This window comes from Polyodon spathula, chromosome 17 (genome assembly GCF_017654505.1).
Source record: "Polyodon spathula isolate WHYD16114869_AA chromosome 17, ASM1765450v1, whole genome shotgun sequence".
In the NCBI taxonomy this organism is placed as follows: Eukaryota; Metazoa; Chordata; class Actinopteri; order Acipenseriformes; family Polyodontidae; genus Polyodon; species Polyodon spathula.
Genome location: NC_054550.1, coordinates 18882758 through 18901387, shown reverse-complemented (window position 1 = coordinate 18901387; position 18630 = coordinate 18882758). Strand labels below are relative to the sequence as shown.

Here is an 18630-nt window from a genome sequence, read left to right as displayed (position 1 = left end):
TCAGCCTTGTATTACTGGTATTCATAATGTAGCACAGTAAGAAACAGTTACAGTTTAGATTAAAAGATTAAAGGGCTACCTCTTTTCATGTGCAAACATTAGAAAAGGAAGTTAGTGGGCTACTGAACCCTGGACGTGAGAGCCCAATCTGGAAATCTCTGCCTGGACTGGTGGGGTGCCTGATCAGTAGGGTCTCTCTTAGTCAAGATGAGGTGAACTGCGACCAGACGAATTTTCCTTCTTAACTCACTAGAGGGCCAAAGGCTATTGCAGCTCTACCAAGGTATGCAACTCTGTATGACCAGGATTCAAACCAGAGAACGCCTGATCATTTGACTTCTAGGTAGTGCATTTACTGGATGAGCCCCTGTGGACACCAGAACAGAAATATTTGAATCTTTTAAGGAACGTTATCATGAAAGCCACCGACACGTATTCTGTGATATATAAAAGTTGCTTTTCGGACTGACTTTTTTGCAGTGAAAAAGTGCAGGTACTTCCATATCTAAAACAAAAAAATGATGACTTTGTGAGCCTTTCTGCAAACCTCCACTCCCAACTTGGAGGGGGCAGTCACTGAAGAACGGTCTCGCAACCCTATAGAACAATTTAAACACCTGGCCAGAATGCATATGGTGGACCTGCGTCCTATTAGTGGCAGTGTGGGAGGAATTGTAATTGTTTTTTGTCCACGCCCCTGTACTGTACAGCATATGTTGGTGGTTAATTTAGAGAAATCTGGCACTCACGTACATTACCAATTATGAGTCAGTTTTGAGTCTTTGTTTTTCACTACAAGCTTAAACCTTGTGCTTCAATTGAATTCTGTAGTTAAAAGTAGAGAGTAGGAAAATGTTTGTGATGCTTACTGTTCATTAGAGATCACGAGCACACGATTGAATCTCCACAGTTCTACAGTACCTGGCATTGCATCACTGAACTGACATTCTCACTGCAAACATTTTACATTCTTATTTTCCAGTCTTATCATTTCTTAGTTTTTTTTTTTTTTTTTTTTTTTATGTTGGTTTCACAATATGTAGATTTCTTCATGTGTTTTTTATTATTATAATTATTATTATTTTTCACTTGTGTTTGAATAACCAGACATAGGTAATACAAGGTTAGGAGAACAAGCACGCAAGAGCCCATTAAAGGTTAAAGAAATGTAATACATTTATAACCAAAATAGAGGGAGCACACTATGATTGTAGCGTTGTTAGTCAAAATCGACCTTTCCCTGGCCTTTTTTATGAGACATGGGTTTATACTTCGAAGTGCCAGGCCAGTGGGTGTCATTGTTTGGTAATTAAGGAGGGGGAATATGTCAGCTGTCAATCATAAAAAAGACAATGATATATATTAAACATGCATTGTAATGAAGAAGGGTGTTAGAATGATGTTATAGAAAAGTGCTAATTTTATTTACCTAATCGTGGCCATCTGTATTTACAGCAGGTGTAATTGGATCGTGCTCCTGGTCTCTGAGGATGGTTGTATTCATTTGTTAAATATTTCCAATGCTACTAATTGCATTGAAGTTTATTTTGTAACAATATACTGTTACTGTGTTCCATGTGGTGTCCCAATGTCACCAATGCGATCATCAATATCAATAGCTTCACTGTACTGTGAATAAAACCATTCTAATATTTTTGCAGCTTTAAGTTCAAACAAAATGTGCCTGTTAAAATCTATCAATAACTCCATATCAACATATCAACTCCATAACTAACTCCATATCAATTACATTTTCAAAGAGAGGTTGTAACTACTATCATTTTAGTAAGGGAAGTCCCTTTGCATTAAAATACTTTCCAACAGTATGATATTAAGGACTGTAAGCTAAAGTTTAACTGATGAAGCTACACAGGGAGCTCTGCTCTGTGCTGACAGTATAAAGTTGTATATCTCAGCTCTATACTGTATTTCTATTTTATATCTCTAAAGATTATACAGTTAAAACAGATGCACGTGTTTTGAAGTTATACAGCAAAGTTTGTTGTGAAATTCAAAAGAATGTACTTTTGACAGTCTTGGGGAAGCACTGATGTAGCTCTGTGCCCTTTCCCTGGCTGGGTTTTGTTTTTTGTGGCTTTGCATTATTTGTTCTGAAGTTGTGCAGTAAGCCTTATCTAACACAAGACTTGCACTAGGATTACAGGAGACGAGAAAGTGTAATTCTCTCTCTCATTTCAGTAAGGTGATGATTCTTGAGTTTGTCCCTTGAATTTGATGCATTTTGACCCATGGAACAATGTAAATTGTACAAGACTGGTACTGGCTACCCCCTCCAGTTGTTCCACACTTGCAAAATGTATTTCTAAAATCTAGAAAAGTATATTACGCTGATGGTATGATGACATCAAAATTCTTGAAAAAGAACGTTCCATTCTTGGTGGCAGAAGTCATTGTAATCACACCCATTGTGCATCCAACATGTAAGATTTGGTAGAATATGTGTTCAAATAAACATAGTCAAAATGGCAGGTGTGCTTTCACTTTAAATATATGGCCTTGATAAGAAAGGCAATCTTTTTTTTAATCCAGTTGCAAAAGAAAGAAATCTTACCAATGTGACTATCTTTAGCCATTGTCAGATAATGCTGTTTGGTTTGTGTTTAAATGTATTGTTTTTTATTGTCTGTGGGTTCATTATTTTGAGTGCAGGGAGCATTACAATGCAGAATTTTAACATGCAAGACCGGATTGGATAAACACACATGTTGTTTTTGAATACCAGTACAGCTCACCTCGCTGGCATATTATTGAGACATGTCCTGGCAGGTCTTTCTCTTCGGCAGCTGTAGCCCTCTAGACTTATCCCAAATAAACAAGTGTGGGAGGGGGATATTGTGTAGGAAACATGGTTTTGTAAAAAAATGAAATTAGATTAAACAAGTTGTCACATGCAAGTATTTCATCTTATCGGTAATATGCTTGGTAATCAAAAAAATATTGGTCAGTGTAGGACGCCGGAATCTTAAAAAATCTTTAAAAATGCATTTTATCTGTTGAATGAACCTCATTTAGTCAGGATGGGAGGTTTCTTGCTGTAATGCACAATGCACCGTGTCATAAGCAAGGTCTGCTGTGTTCTTCCGTTACATTCTCACTTCACATGTCGGTGATCGTGTTGAAATAAAGTCTCCAATATCATCCAATTCTCTAGACCTTTTACGACCTGCTTCCTGTCACCAACACACTGTAGATTCATTCCCTACCTGTTAGACAGGTGTTGGGATCCCGCCTTAAACAGATACTTCCTACCTTTATTTTCACAATGTTATGTCTCTCTGTTGCTGTTTCTGCCTAGAGCCTTATTTTCCAGGCTTACTAACTAAAGAAATGTTGTTTTTCAACCATAGGGTCTGCTTCTGACAAGACTAAAAAGCTGATTTTTTTTAAAGTGAGTTGTTTTTAAAAATAACTGTACCTGTATTTTCTGCTGCAGCTGTATTAGCTGTGTTAGTAAAATCTCACAGACATCACAGCAGCACTCACTGAGTGATCACTTTTTTCAAACCCCCTAAGAAATTTAGCTTTTTCAGAAGCAAATGGAACTGTTAGCAAGCATGGCAAAGAGAGGCATAGAGAACACATTCACCAGGATATTAAACAGATGAGAAATTGAAGATAACTGTAGATGGTATATGGTATGCATTAAAGAAAGACCATCAGGATGGAGTCTTATTGTGTGGTGTCAGGATACATGGGCTTCCCCTGATCCAAAGTGAAAATAAGGTCTGAGAAAGTTCTGTTATGTGTGTATAGTAACAGTGGTGCAAGTTTGATACTGGGGCTGACAGCTCAGAGAGTCAGGCAGCCTCTGTGTTCTCCTCGGGACAGCCTCTGTATACAGCATCACCTGCCCTCTCTACGGTAACAATCTCTCCTCCCCTCTCCACTCTCCCGTCTCTCCTCTTTCCTTTCCTCACCTCTCCCATCTCCTCTCCTCTCTCTTCCCTCTCTTCTCCTCCCCCCTCTCTCCGCTCTCTCCTCTTGCCTCTCCACTCTCCTTTTCCTCTTTCCTCTCCCCCTTCTCTCCTATCATCTCTCTCCCTCTCCTCTCCTCTCTCCCCTCCTCCCCTCTCTCCCTGCAGGTAATCCGGTGTCCGCAGTGGTGACCTGTAATCTCTTTGTCATCCCAGCGCTGAGGAAGATGCAGGGGATCTTGGACCCCCGGCCCACTATTATCAAAGCCAGGGTAGGTGTACGCACTGCAATCCAACAAGTATTGGGACTGGGGCACCCTGATGGAAATCATGAGCAAATCAGTTTGAAATAGACTTCTCAAAAAATTCAAGGGTGAAAACTAAAGGCAGCACAATATGTCCATACATTTTCATTTAAGGTACTCAATAATGTGTGTGAAATATTTAATCTATGATCACTATATTACACATGGTTAGCTGAGAAGTCAGCTTTGTGTGTGATGCACATCATTTGTGAGGCAGGACAGTGAACACAGTCTGCTCTGTCCCAGTACGTGACCAGGGCAGTTCTGAGAAGTGATTGCTCCTTTTGTTGCTGCCTCTTCCCTGCAGTTATCGTGTGACGTAAAACTGGACCCTCGCCCTGAATACCACCGCTGCATACTCACCTGGCATCACCAAGAACCACTGCCTTGGGCACAGAGTACAGGTGGGCACTGAGACGCGTATACTGCATGTCACCCTAAGCAGGGGGAAACTTGCCCTGCACCCAACTACTTTTGAAATGTGTTACTAAAGTGGTCAGTGCTGTGTCAGCAAACTGTGCCAGGCTTCTGCTTAATGTTTGTACAAGGTGTCATGTGTCCAGAGAACCGCTTATTCAATTGTAGTGAATCTCAGTCTGGACATCTATTAGCACAAGCAGTTGAGTGTTAGAATCTGAGGGAGTCTGACTGTCCTTATGTCGCACATACATGTGTATTTCTTTTTTCATGTACACATAGTGGATATTGCAATATGAATCTTCCGTTTCATGGTACAGATAACTAATTTATAGCCGTGGCAGGGGAAAGATATCACTGTCATAATGTGCTTGTTACAGGATTAACACGCCAGGAACAGGTCTCGTCTGCTTCAGCAGGGCTTTAATGATAACCTGCTGGTAGAGGTCCAGCAATCATGTGGGCAGCCAGTTTACTTTAACCAGAGCACAGGGCAGATTTGTGGGGCATCTGGTCATGTCAGCATTGCAGTTCTACAATAGAGCAGGTCACATGGTTTGTAATGTGTGATAACACATGTATCGATTTAATACATTTTAAAAATGTGGAAGATATTCCTCATAGGTGATTCGTATCTGGAATATATTCTGAATGAAGGAATCATTTTCTGAAGATCAGATCTTTTTATGTTTATTTCGGATATATTTATATTTTACCCTACATTGTAAATATACCTGTCTTGTTTTTTTTAAAAAGACGGGCTGTATAAAAACAAACAAACATTAGCGTTATTTCCCCTTTAAGGGGTGCATCCCCGGTGTCACACCAATTGGGATAAAGCTTGGTGAGGACATTCTTCAGTAGAAGTTATTAGGAGAGCACAGGGTGAGCAGGAATCTGTCTTGGATCCCCTGGTTGGTAAGTGGGTTGCACTGATGAGGCAACATAAGATTGGGTAAAAAATCAGAATCCAGGGAAAAAATATGCAGCCTACCTTTTTACATGTACAGACTGTGAATGTAATTCACATAGATTGAATTTTTCATTACACTAATAGCTCTGATTTTGTGTCTACAGTAGTAGCAGGGGATGCCCTGTATTTTATTAACATACATACATACTGGAATGCAATGCTTAGACAGTCCCATCAAGTATGTACCCCTCAATGACGCCTCACCACTGCAAACACACATATCCCAGCCCAGGAGAACCAAAGCGAAATCTCTTCACCCCGCTGACCTAGGGGCCACATCTCTGGTTAAAGTAAACTGCTTTGTGGATGTTGCAATTTAGCTACCCTGGATGAGAGTAAAGCCTGACTATTCTGACCAGTAGGGGTCACTGTGGCACAGCCAGGCAAACTAACCCCAGTGGATAGTCCCTCAACTCATCCCGTCCAGGATTGGAATCGCACTGGTATGACTCGCCCTGCACTCCACATGCAGTGCTTTTAATAGGGACACTGGGTGAGTACAGCTTTGAAACCTAAAGACCTGTCCCTTTGTTCCAGGGAACCAGGTGAGCAGTCGTCTGATGAGCATGCGCAGCGCGAACGGACTGCTGATGCTACCTCCAAAGACAGAGCAGTATGTGGAGCTTCACAAGGGGGAGGTGGTGGACGTCATGGTTATAGGCCGGCTATGATGTCACCGGCAGGAGGGGGAGTGGCTATGGTGCATGTCCACATATCATTGACTGTATCCTGTAATATGCAACGGCACAGCTAGTTTTTATTGATTTGGATAAAGTTGATCAGTATAGTCGACATCTTGAAGACAAAAATAGAATAAACAACGGGGGTGGGAAGACTATTTCAAAGAGAATTTAAAAAAAATATATAATAACTTTTAAGAAATCTTTTAAGAAAATAAGTACATTATAAAATAAAATAAATTTATTCTGTAATATTGAGGCAACTTTTTTCTCTTTCATAGCAATTGCTTTGTGTGTTTAATGCTAGATCTGATAGCGGTAGCTTTTAATAGAAGCTGTAGGTGCCTGCGGAACTTATGTTTTTTTTTTCCTCATCTATAAAAAAAAAAAAAAAAAAAAAAAAAAAAAAAAAAAACTGCGGATACTTACTTCCCTGAGCAAGGCTGTCTGCTTCTTTTATGCTAGCTTAGACGACACGGCTAATTCCCTTATTAGTATGCTTCATAATTGCTTCACAAAGAGCTTTGCTTGTTCTTTATCTTGTAACTTGTGTTCATCTGCACAGTGCCAAAAGACAAGAGGCTGCAGCGCGGGACCCAGGTGGCAACAAACCAGCTGCCATGTTTGGGAAGCGTCCCAGCAGCCACCTGGCTCCACGCTGCGCAGCGACCTGATTGGGTGACAACACTGGAACATCCTTTTATTTGAATAAAGAAACAACTTGCTTCCTTAAGTGCTGACAGCCTTTTTAACCAATTAATCAAAAACAAACAAAAAAAATATATAATGTACAGAAATAACAAAAAAAATATATAATAAAGTGAAGCGTGATCTTGTACAGAGAATAGTGAACCAGCATCCATGTGGAAATTAACAAGCAATGAGATATTCAGCAAATTCTGTACTATAATGTTTTCTGTTATGATATTGAAACAAAATAAAATTACAAATAAAAAAATCCTTGATCATTATGTAAAACTTTTCATTGTCAGCCTTCATTTCTAGATGGTGGTGTTTGGATTATAAAGTGAAAGAGCTGGGCGTATTCTTGAAGCTGATGATGATGAGCCTTCATGTGAAGGTGTGCTGATCCGGTTTGGGGGTTTAAATGATCTAAAATGACTGGCTGGCTGGTTTATAATTTTGTACTCTACTGTTTGTAACCTAGTCCTTATGTTTGCTTACCCTCTCAGATACTTGTACAGTCACAGACAAAGGAGACAACAGGGTATGGTTGCTGCAAGGTCTTTATTGCTGCCTCATGTATCTGCAAACAGCAGGCCCAGAAAGAATCCATAGAAAACAAAACGGAATTGAAAGCGATGCTACAGCACTTTCTTGTTGCTTGCATAAAGCTGCTTTTCTTACATACATTTACTTTCTTTCGATGTGTCAGTCAAATATTGCAAGGTTTTAATAAAAACACTGCCTACAATGCAACTACATATATTTTAGATGTTTTTTACATAGTAAAAATGACATATTTGCTAGATAATAGTATTTAACATGACATAATCGCAGAGCAAATAAGTAAACAACTGTATTTTCAGACAGCCCAGAATGGGTTGTTCCATTGCAGACAGGACCTATTTTTTAATTTAAAAACACATTAGGCTAATATTATCCAGCAGTATTGCAGTTTTCCACTGAATTTATAAGGTTACCCCGTATCAGAGTCAGTGGTAGGAACCATTCTTTTTTCTTAAAGCAAAGCTGCATAGAGCTGCAAGACCCAATAGGTCAGAATTTACAGTACACGGTTAAATGTATTGTGTGGTACACTTTTCTTAGGACAGGTACCCAGCATTGGGGTGCTGTTTGTGCTCAGTACAACCTTGATCGGACCTGGCACAGGCTCCTCAAGGTGCTGGAAGGTGTCTCGTATTCAATTGTTAATATTTCAGGTATGTATACACAATATCCCTGAGCAATCTAATTTGAAAACTAAATGCCAAACGGCAAAAATTGTATTGTGGCATGCTACACTATACATTCAGTGTCTGAAACTCGGGTACGTCAATGTCATCCACTGCAAGGTGCTCTTCTTAGCTCTTTATCTCTAAAGATTAGTTCCTGTAGTACTGTATTCATTAATTATATTTACATTACCCGCTTAGAACCACCAGATCTCTTTGTAACCTTACAGGTTCCTCTAAAGTCAAGAAATGTTCACATTGTCACCTGATGAGGGCACCCCATGACATTGGTGTGGGTAAAACCGTCCAAACCCCACCCCCCCACCCCCCTCCTTGGATTTCCTTCTTAGCCATTCAATTAATATTTTGTGAAAAATACACTGTAGGACCAGTTCAGCAGCATTATAACCAATGTACAAATATTAGAAGTCCCTGCATATTCCAAAATGTTCATAGTGCATGAATTCCAGCTACTACTTCATTATTTTAAGACATTTAAAAAGGTTAATAACCTTTCAAGTTTATTAAGCAAGCATGCTACAAAGACCATGATATGCATTAATCATCAAGTAATGAGAAATATGGTATCTATCTGTATGAAGCTAGCATTGTTTACCAGGGCCCACATTCCAGAACAGTCGCCTGTATCTAATCCAAACTCTCACTAATCTAACTCCCACGCCAGGGCCCCATGACACAATACAACCCCCGCCCTCTCCTCTCAGCACGGAAATAGCACACCCTCCCCAGTCCACCCATCAGTGTCAGCAGCTTCCTCTTCAGGGTTCCAGTAGTGAAAGCGTCAGTAAAAGGGATCATAAATATTCTCCCCGTCATCACTTGTTAGGTCTGTCAGCTGTGAGAAACACTGACTGTACTTCATGAACCAAAGTGTTTCGTACACGATACAGGACAGGATGTGCGCTGGAGAGGCTTCAGGTCCTTAACAGTTTTATATGTTTTCAAGGGGTCAATTTGATCATCCTGTGCCCTATGTGTATTTCACAACACTGAGGAATCTCTCTGGATTGCATGGACAATCCAGGGTGATTCCCAAGTGGTGTACAGTAAAAGGCTCTAAAAAAAACTCCAGCTGCTGAGGTATAGGTTGAAAAAAATCAATCAAGTTAAGCAGATGCACGTTTTTGCATGTTTTTGTTTTCAGCGGTCTAATACTACAAGCTTTATAAAAGTTTACAATAGTAAAAGCATAGCAAAGTGTAACGAAGCACAGTGAAATCACAGTAAAGTCTTGGAAAGCCCAGAGAGGTATGGCAAAGCATATTACGAAATATAAACTTTTACAAGGGAATATGTGTCAGTTGCAAAGTTTTGTAATATATGTTTCTGGAAGGGAAAAGGGACAGGGTGAGTGAATGGAGGGCAGACAGGCAGGCATCAGTCCAGGAGAACCGCAACCAACTGTGAGTAATGCATTTAGTGTCTGAAACGCTTTCATCGATTGTTTAATGATCTCTAATTAGTGTGCAGGCAGGGGGGGGGGCATGGAGGGTGGATTGGCAGGTAGTTGAGTGAAGGCAGGCTGTCTGCCTGGGCTCTGTCTTCAGTGAAGGGGGTGGGGGGGGGGGGGGGGGGGGTATGAACAAAAATAAAGCTTTACTGTATATGAAATTGCAGCTGATGGAGTTTGATCTCATTTTTCAAAGCGTGCTTTACACTCTTCTGAAACAGTCCTTTAAAAAGTATATCTTAACGTTTTGCTAACAGGGGCCAGCATGTCAAACTGTGTGGTCTGTATCATTACACCAATGTGGCAGTGAAACATCGTTTTATACTGGACAACATCAGTAATGGAACTCCATGAGAAAACCATGAAATACAGCTGTGTGCCAAAACCTCAGCAGCTTTGTGGAAAGCAGCCTTTTGAGTCATTCACTTTTTGGAACACTGCTGTTATGTGATGGTTTTCTCATGGTGCTCCCTGATGATGTTGTCCAGTTAAGATATACTTTTTTAGTTCACTGGTGTGATTTTGTGAATTAACAAAGTGATTCGCTCAATACAACGAGTCAGTATAACACTAATACTTTATGAAACATCAAAATCAGCATGCAATACGAAAAAGGTACTTTATGCATAATTACCAACTTTGGAGTCAAAGAGTGTGCAGTCCTCATTCCTCTGTTCCAACAATAAACTATCTTCACTACATACCCAACCTGTGGTTACATCATTCTTTAACAATTCTTTCTTGTGTAACTGTATTCCAGTATAACTTGCTACCGTCTTGGTCCTTCTAATAAACATACAATTAATCTCGTCATTTTTCTCCATTACAGCTGTGGTATCTCATTGGACCTTCATATACCAATTCATACATCACATCACACACACACACACACACACCCTGCTAATAAGATATATCACTGCAAGAGACATCCTCTGTAGAGCATACCCAAATAAGCAGAGTCCTAATCAATAACTTTCACAAGCTTACCTTTACATTGAGAACTTACACAATTCAAATAGAAGGGAAACAAAACACATTTAACACATTTTTCTCTTAACAAAGATGAGTGTTAATCAATAAAACGTTTAGCGTTCCTACGAAGTATCACTGTAAATATTAAGTCAGTGCCTCAGCTTGTCTTCAAATGAGAGTTTGGCAGCTGGGTTGTCTGGAAGTGCTTCAGCTCCACCAGCTTGGCAACATTGTACAGCCACAAAAGGGTTCCTTTTTCTTATACTATTCCCACAATTAAACTTTACCAAGAGAATCACAGCATACAGTCACGTACCAGGTTTGAAGCCAATATATAGAAGCGCTAGTTCATTATCATCTTAAAGCCAAAAAGTCGTGTGACCCCAATGTGGCAGCTATCTTAGGTCACAGGTCAGAGTGATTGGTGCTGTTGGATTTTTCCCTGAAGAGTTTCCACAACATTGAAAATATGCAGGCAGAATCTCAAATGGTTTACGATATAAGCAGTTGCACTTGAAATAGTGGAGAAGTTGGCAGATTGATAAGTACATACAGTATAAGCTCCCCTCACAGGCAAAGACTTCTCTCCTGCACCCTCCCTCTGTGCAGCCAGTACTCTGGAGGAGTGCTCATGTACACGGTAGGGTTTGGGTGCGGAGCTAAGGGGAGGTTGCAGCAAGATGCATACTATATTAACAGGCCATTTTGTAGAGGAATACACTTGTGCAGTTTTGGCAATTAAGAATTAAAAATGTTGATAGAGATGGATGGAAAACATGTTCTTGCTTGCAATGAACACTCTTAGTTTGGCTCTAACACACCTCTCCCACGAATCCAGCTCACCATGTGAGTCACAGATACATTTCCAAGCAACCCGACTCTACCTGTTTCTAGTGCCCCACAAATTACACTTAGCAGCTACAGCAATTCTTCAGATATGTTTTGAAGCATTACATTCCCCTGGGCTCTTTTGCATTGTCTTTAAGACACTCGTTTGCAGTGAGCATGGTCGCCCTTGTGTACAGTAAGTAGCTTTCAATTTCAATAAACAGCTGCACAAGAATGAGGCCTGTGCTTACTAATAATATACTGTAAAGACTGACTGACACATAACTTGTGTCAATGGCAGGCAACCACTGTGTCACTCCAGGGGCTGGTAACAGCCTAACCTTGATGAATCAAAAGCAGGAAGGACCTTTATGTGGAAGACAATATGGACTGCCCATATACTTTTAGAGATGTAACTACAGTATTTTAAAGGCTATGTGGCACTAAACCTTTGATATATAATTGTCCTAAATTTAAGTAACTAATAAGTCATATGAAAAACAACAGTACAGTATGAGTCGATACTAAGTGATTTTTTGTGCTGTTGATGTTTATTATTAGTTTGCTGAAGGCAATATATTACTGACCGCCATAAAATACATTATATGTTTATTTTTTTTTATACTTTTAATCAAAGTCCAAACGAAAGCCAAAGCGTTTACGTCACAATATGCAAATAACAGATTTTCAGAAGATTATAGTGTATTTAAATACGGCATACCGCATACAAAGAGAATATATTGTTGTTTCGGGCAAATAGACTAAGTACGTGTGCTTATTTGGCACTTCATTAAAAGCACTGAATTGTTTTCAAAACCTGTTGTTTTGTGACTTTTATGAAATGCAACTAAATAATTATTTCATTTGCCGCTTGACCAGTACAATAACATTCCCCGTTTCACCTTTGTCCCGAGAATAAAATCCATCACAACGAACAAATTATGTAAAGGGACCTCCGATTTGCCAATCTCCTGTCTTGTTTCATTCCCCTAATTGTAGAGTTGGCCAATGAGGAGCGGCGTTTCATGGAGTCCGACGCCGCGGAGTTGCTGGGTGAAGGCTCTGTACAGTGTGTGTGCAGTGTTATTGTAGCGTTGAGCGAGCTAGAGAGCATAGTTTGTGCGATTACAGAGAGTATTTATCGCTTTATTTAGGGTTTAAACTCTACAACTCTGATATTGAGTAACTTAAGGATCCAGGGATCGCAAATTGACTGAAAGTACCCTGGTAAGTGACGTTTTACGCTGTTTTTACCACTATCTTGTCAACAGGTTTCAGAGCGGAGCGGGGAGTAAGGGAAGGAAAGGAAACAAGGACTGGAATTCTGTTGGAAGTTTGGATGAAGCCAGCATTTGCAGGCCTGCCTTGGGCGATTTGGTTGTAACATACTAGCGTTGTGTGGGTGTTATTTGAGTTATCTCTATTTTTATTACATTATATTTCTTAGATTCCAGCTAACTTTTTCTAACTTCCTTGATTTCCCGAGGGACGATGTTGCAATTGCGTTCTTCAGCTTCGCTTTTTTTTTTTTTTTTTTTTTTTTACTCCCAGTTCATTCAGCGATTCAACCTGTTTGGTGCAGGTTAGTGAGACGGTTTATTCAAGAACACAAGTTTTGAAAACGAGGGCTTCCTGTTGGTGTGGTGTAAACATATAATATAAATAATAGTAACTTACTCAAGTAAAACACGTATTGTTTCTTTATTGAGATGTGTCCGTAGGTTTGGAAGTATCCAGAAAGTGCACAGGAGATGCTGCTGGTGACGTTACACGTATTTTCTATTTTTATTTTTTATTTAAGTAGTAGTCGTAGTATTGAACACGTAGGCTGAAGGTAGCTATGCTGTAGCTACATTTATACGTTTTTGTATTTATTTATTTTTGTATCATTTTGAAAAATGTGGCTAACTTGAGTGTACTAGTCGTAGTATACTTTAGTGGTGAAAATATGGTTTGCACAATACTGTGGGGTTACTTTATATCAGCTAAAGGATGTAGTCCATGTTGCAGTTTTACGAGAGTTTGGATGTGTAAGTAATCTGGCAGGACTTGCCTGCGGACATGTGGCTCTGATTATCTGGCTATACTTTGCAATGTCACTGTCTGTCACTTGATATAGCGTTAATTTACCTCCATTTTGAAGAATTAGGAGGCACGATTCAAGTAATACTGTTAGGTCAACTTGTGTCTGTCCTGAGTCACTGCAGATTTATATATTTTTTTTAAATATACATTTATTTTGATTAAAAATGCTTAATTAAAGATTGCCAATGTATGATTTGTCATGCAATCAATGTATGCTTTTGTCCTCTTTGAGCCTGTTGTGGTCAAAATTGACTGAATTCCTTTCTTAGTAGCAGGAATTTATCTTGCCCTTGTTGGATCACATCACATTTCGTGTGTCTATTTTTAGCTGAATGTATATGTGTATCTCTGTTGTTCTGTGCATTGTGTTGGCCAGGGAACACACTTTTGAATTAGAATTATTACACTGCTGGAGCCTCACCAGTCAAACTACTGCATGCGATACTGATTGTTGCCATTGGCTATAAGAGGATAAGCATTGAGATCTCGGCCATGTAGCATCTTACTCTGATTTAATGTAATTTAAAAAAGAACTCTAAGTGAAGGTTAACCAGGGAGGTTGACATGCAGCAAGTAAGGCACCGTAGTGGTTAACCTGATTGAAAAAGATGAAAAGCAATACATGCATGTGTTTGTACATCTTCATTTGACTACCTAAATCAGTTGATTCAGTAAAACTGTTTATTTTATATCTGGATGGATATTAAAGTGCAATGCAATACTTTCTTACAGTATGCGACTGATAGAATTAACCAGTGATTCAGTTGTCTCATGTTACTTATTTAAACAGCAGTCTGCTTTTCTGGCCTAATTAACAACTCCCCCACTAGCTCTGTGCTGATTAGTTAAAGGGTTTTTGATCTCAACAGTTTCCAATCTACTGTCACTACTTAAGTCATTGAACTAGTGGTGTTGCATACTTTTCATATTTCATAAGGAAATACACAAGGTATTCACCTGCACGGTTAGAAATGTTCACTTTAAAGTACCAGCTCCATTTCTTAGACAAGAGAATATACTGGTGCTATAAAATGTATAGACTTTGTTTCACTGTATTTTGTTAATCTATATAGTAATGTTACAAGCGTCAATAAATTGTGACATTAGGAAAACACCAGCAGCATGAATCTAGAGAGAAAGAATGTCCATGTTTAGATTGACTGCTGTTATATCATCATCATTGCCCCCCATGTGACCTGCAGTGAATGTAGCAGGGTGCAGCAGTTTATAGCATCATATCTGCATACCCTAAAAAGAGTGAAAATTCTGAGCACAGGAACAGTATGGAAAGTGTATGGACCTTTTGGTATTATGTAGCATTTAAAATAAGTACTACTTTAAAAACAAAGTTCCATCCACTGTACAGCTATCTAATGCTTACTAATCTAATGTGTGGCTGGCAACTGGTGTCAGGGGGTAGGGTGGGTTACTGTTATGATTATCCTCAGGAATTCGACTGTGCTTACACCTGACACCCTTTATCGCTGTCCCGTAAACAGAAAGTAAACACTGGGCTTCACTTCTACAGGCTTTTTTTTTTACAACCAGTTTTGATGATCAGGTGACTTCCAACAGAAAGAAGCCAAGTCTGCAGAAACTAGCTGCTATTAGGAAGAAGCAGACTTTCTTGTTCTTGACATACTGTTTAAAAAAAAAAAAAAAGTTGGTTGTAGGGCCATGATATGAAAATATCAGCGCTGGTGTTTCTGTAAAATGTTATCAATTTTAAACAAACATTGTTTCGATTCGCTTTAGTCAGTGTTTACTATCGTGCATCCTTTTGTTACAGCAGAACTTGTAAATTTATATTCATGACCGTGGCAATGCTTGACAGCTACAAGTGCTTTAAGGAATGTAAACAAACTGGACAACCAAAAAGTTAAATAGTCCTCAGACTACAGAAACACATGAATAAAATCTAATGTATAAAGTTTCACATGATGGTGGGACAGCTTGTGAATCTGTACACCTGATTATTCATTCAGTACACCGTGACGTGCTGCATCACATCACAGGCTGGATTAGGTTACCTTACTGTATTAGCAGTAAGGATTTTGATTACAGAAAATTAACAACCCAAATTAGCAAAGCTCAGGACAAACCAGGAGGAGATGAGACTGTATTTGTGAGTCATTGGCAGCTTAAATGCATAAAGAACATTGAGTCTTTGTGAATTGGGTAGCAGAAATTATTCAGTAAAAATAAATTATATAGAGCAATGTACTTTAATCAGGAACCTTTAGCCTTGGTAACTGAGGTAGTGTAGTTCAAAAAATAAATATTAATGCTGCAGTTAACTGTAGATACCCAGAAAGGTTTGTCACAAGAAAAAAAAAATAGTAAAACTAGAGGCACTGGAGCAAGATAGTCAAGAATGCGAGTCAGAAAAAGCTGCAGTTTAAGTGCAAAGACAAATAAACAGGGCACAAGAGCCAAAATAAATAGTCAAACACACAACTTACAAGAGCCAGGCTGAGCTACGCCTCCACTGGCTTTCCTTCCAAACACTACTCTCCAAACAAAAAATTCTCCTTGCTTTTATACATGTGACCACTCCCCAGTTAACACCAGTTACCTAACTGGGGAATGGCCACACCTGTGATTGCTGGCAGGGACAGATATAACCCCAGCTCTGCCAACCTTACATTCCTACACACACCCCCCATTTACAACAGCAGTAAAATAAATGTTAAGTTGTGTGTATCTGCAACTCATGAAAGGATAGTTAGGTCACACAGGCTGAGAAGGTGGCTGAGAATCCATTATAATGAAATCTAAAACTGGCAATTTTGTTCTTACCTTGGATGTTCTAACTTTTTTTTGTAGATTTATTTTTTTAAAAGTAGATGTGTTTCCTTTGTGTGAGATCACATTTACATCATATGGCAGTTCTTTTAATTGCATGTTATTGCTGAGGCGAAGTGTTGAACAATGTTGTCTGCCAGTTGACAGTCCAAGAGCAATCTGACTCCTCTACAGCAGGTCATACAGAGGATTTGTGATGGTGAAATGCCTTCAGCCACACCTGGGTTGCATGCTGAGTGTGCACTGTACTGCTCACCTGTATAATGTACTAGGCTTGAGCACTATTAGGTGAAGAAATAAGAGGTGATGCAACATACTGTTTTATTATTTCAATAAGTCAGTACAATAAATTTTTGGAGCATTTTTCCAAACCATGATCAAAATAATGTTATGAATTATTTTGTATTTACTGTAAGACTTAGTAAGGGAAATGTTGAAATGCGTGCCCTTATCCAGGTTTGTTACAAAAAAAAAAAAAGTCAATTTAAAGCAAATTGTAAGTCAAGTGGTTCAGAATTATGGAAGCAAGTCCAAGAGAAGAGTTCCAGATTGTAGACTTAAGCCAAGGGGACACGACTACATGTTGCCAGAAAATGTAGAACAAAATGCTTCTGTAATGTTGGTTCTACTTTCATGGAACACCTTTCGATGTCATTCTACAATAAATCCAGATATGTTTATATTTACAAGCCCTCAAACACCATTCTATCCAACACTGAAACCGCTTGATCTATTTACTACCGATAGAAGAAAAAACAATAAAAAATACCTTTTTTCATCAAAGGAAAGCCTTTATTAATTTCTCAAACATAGTTGTAATTATGACGCAGCGTGTCAAGCTGCAGATTATCTACCTTTGTTAGTTTTTACTGATTTCTACTAGAACAGAAATATAAATGCGCTCTCTCTCTGTCGTACTTTAAATTAATGTTTTATCGTATCCTTTGAGACATACTGACTCATGTCTTTCCAGGTTTCTTTTGTTTACCTTCAATTATTTGAACCATGCTGCATTTACAGCTAAAATATACATGGCTTTAAGTTATTTCATTGTATTGTTAATAGAGAAAAGCTTCACTGCCGTTTTCCCAGCTTTTCGCCGGCAAGATAGCCAGTCACAAAATTTTTTTTTTAGTTGACTAGTCCTGTGAGGTTATGTTACTTCAACAAAATCAACTCTCCTTTGATTAAGTTGCTTACTGCAAATTTGCCACAAACTTCTTCCCAATAAAAAAATCTCCCTTTCTGCAGTTTTCTAGCAACATGTAGACTCGTGTCCCCTTGGCTTTACTGTAAATGTGATAAACAGAAACTGGACAATATTGATTTGCCTTGTTTTTCCCCCCTGTGATTTACAGCTGGATATTTGCTTTCAAACTAACAAGACCTGGAAGGTGTAATTAATCTAGACTACAGTGACAAGAAGCCATACTCAGTTACTGTAATGCTGACAATGTGAAACTGGTGATACTATAGTTGCTTTAGGGTATGTGGCATTTTTCATCTTTTGATGCTTGTAATAAAACTGAACAGAGTTAAAAATCAGTGTGTCTAGTTCAAATACTCCTACTGCCATTACTCAATTCTGTTCATTCTGTCTGTTACACGATTAGTTTAGTGGGCCACTGCATAATAATTGTATAAAGGCACAAGCTGGACGTATTCATTTATGATGTCAGCAGGGATTGCCTCTTCTTACTATCATGAAACATATGTTACTGGCTCTCTCTCTGTGCAAAACCTGCTTGTATTTCTCAGGATATCATTCCAATGCATATCTATGGAATAAAAATGTAAACTGCTGGTAGCTAACTCCTTGTTCTGTAACCAGGTTCACATGGTCTATTGGTGGTAAGTCATTGTAGTAAATTCAGCACAGGAAGTTATTAGGTACCAGGAAGCAAATGGTTGACATTTAATATATTTTCTTGCATAACTTAAAAGAAATGGCCATCCACACATTTGACCAGCTAGCTGTCTAGCTGTTGGGTACCAGGGTTGTTGTATGGGCTGACTTGTCTAATGTTGATTGTATTTCGCTGTATTCAGCTTGAAATACGACGGTCGTGTTGAGGCCGTAACTGTCTTGATGGGAACGGAGACAAAGTTGATGTGTGTTGGATAGAAGAAAAGTAGTGACAACTTCATTGGCATCTCTGATTTCAATCACTGTAAATAGTGTTATGCAGGGTTGCCAAAATATTGACATTTTTCCACAAAATACTGCATGGCATTTTTTTTTT

The 18630-nt window shown here is 39.0% G+C and overlaps 2 protein-coding genes across 3 annotated transcripts in view; both read left to right on the top strand.

The window, feature by feature from the left end:
• The window catches only part of LOC121330000 (gephyrin-like), a 287319-nt gene extending 280012 nt beyond the window's left edge, over positions 1-7307 (top strand). The window contains exons 22-24 of the mRNA XM_041276184.1: positions 4104-4207; positions 4548-4644; positions 6168-7307. Coding sequence (XP_041132118.1) covers positions 4104-4207; positions 4548-4644; positions 6168-6301 — 335 coding nt within the window. The 3' untranslated portion in view covers positions 6302-7307. The remainder of the gene's footprint in view (positions 1-4103; positions 4208-4547; positions 4645-6167) is intronic.
• A 5250-nt stretch (positions 7308-12557) lies between these two features.
• LOC121329892 (MAGUK p55 subfamily member 5-like) overlaps positions 12558-18630 on the top strand; it is a 66991-nt gene continuing 60918 nt past the window's right edge. Inside the window, exon 1 of one of the 2 annotated variants that reach the window (XM_041275879.1) lies at positions 12558-12724. The gene's annotated coding sequence lies outside the window, so the exon portion shown is untranslated. The remainder of the gene's footprint in view (positions 12725-18630) is intronic. The other variant, XM_041275882.1, reaches the window with a different exon arrangement.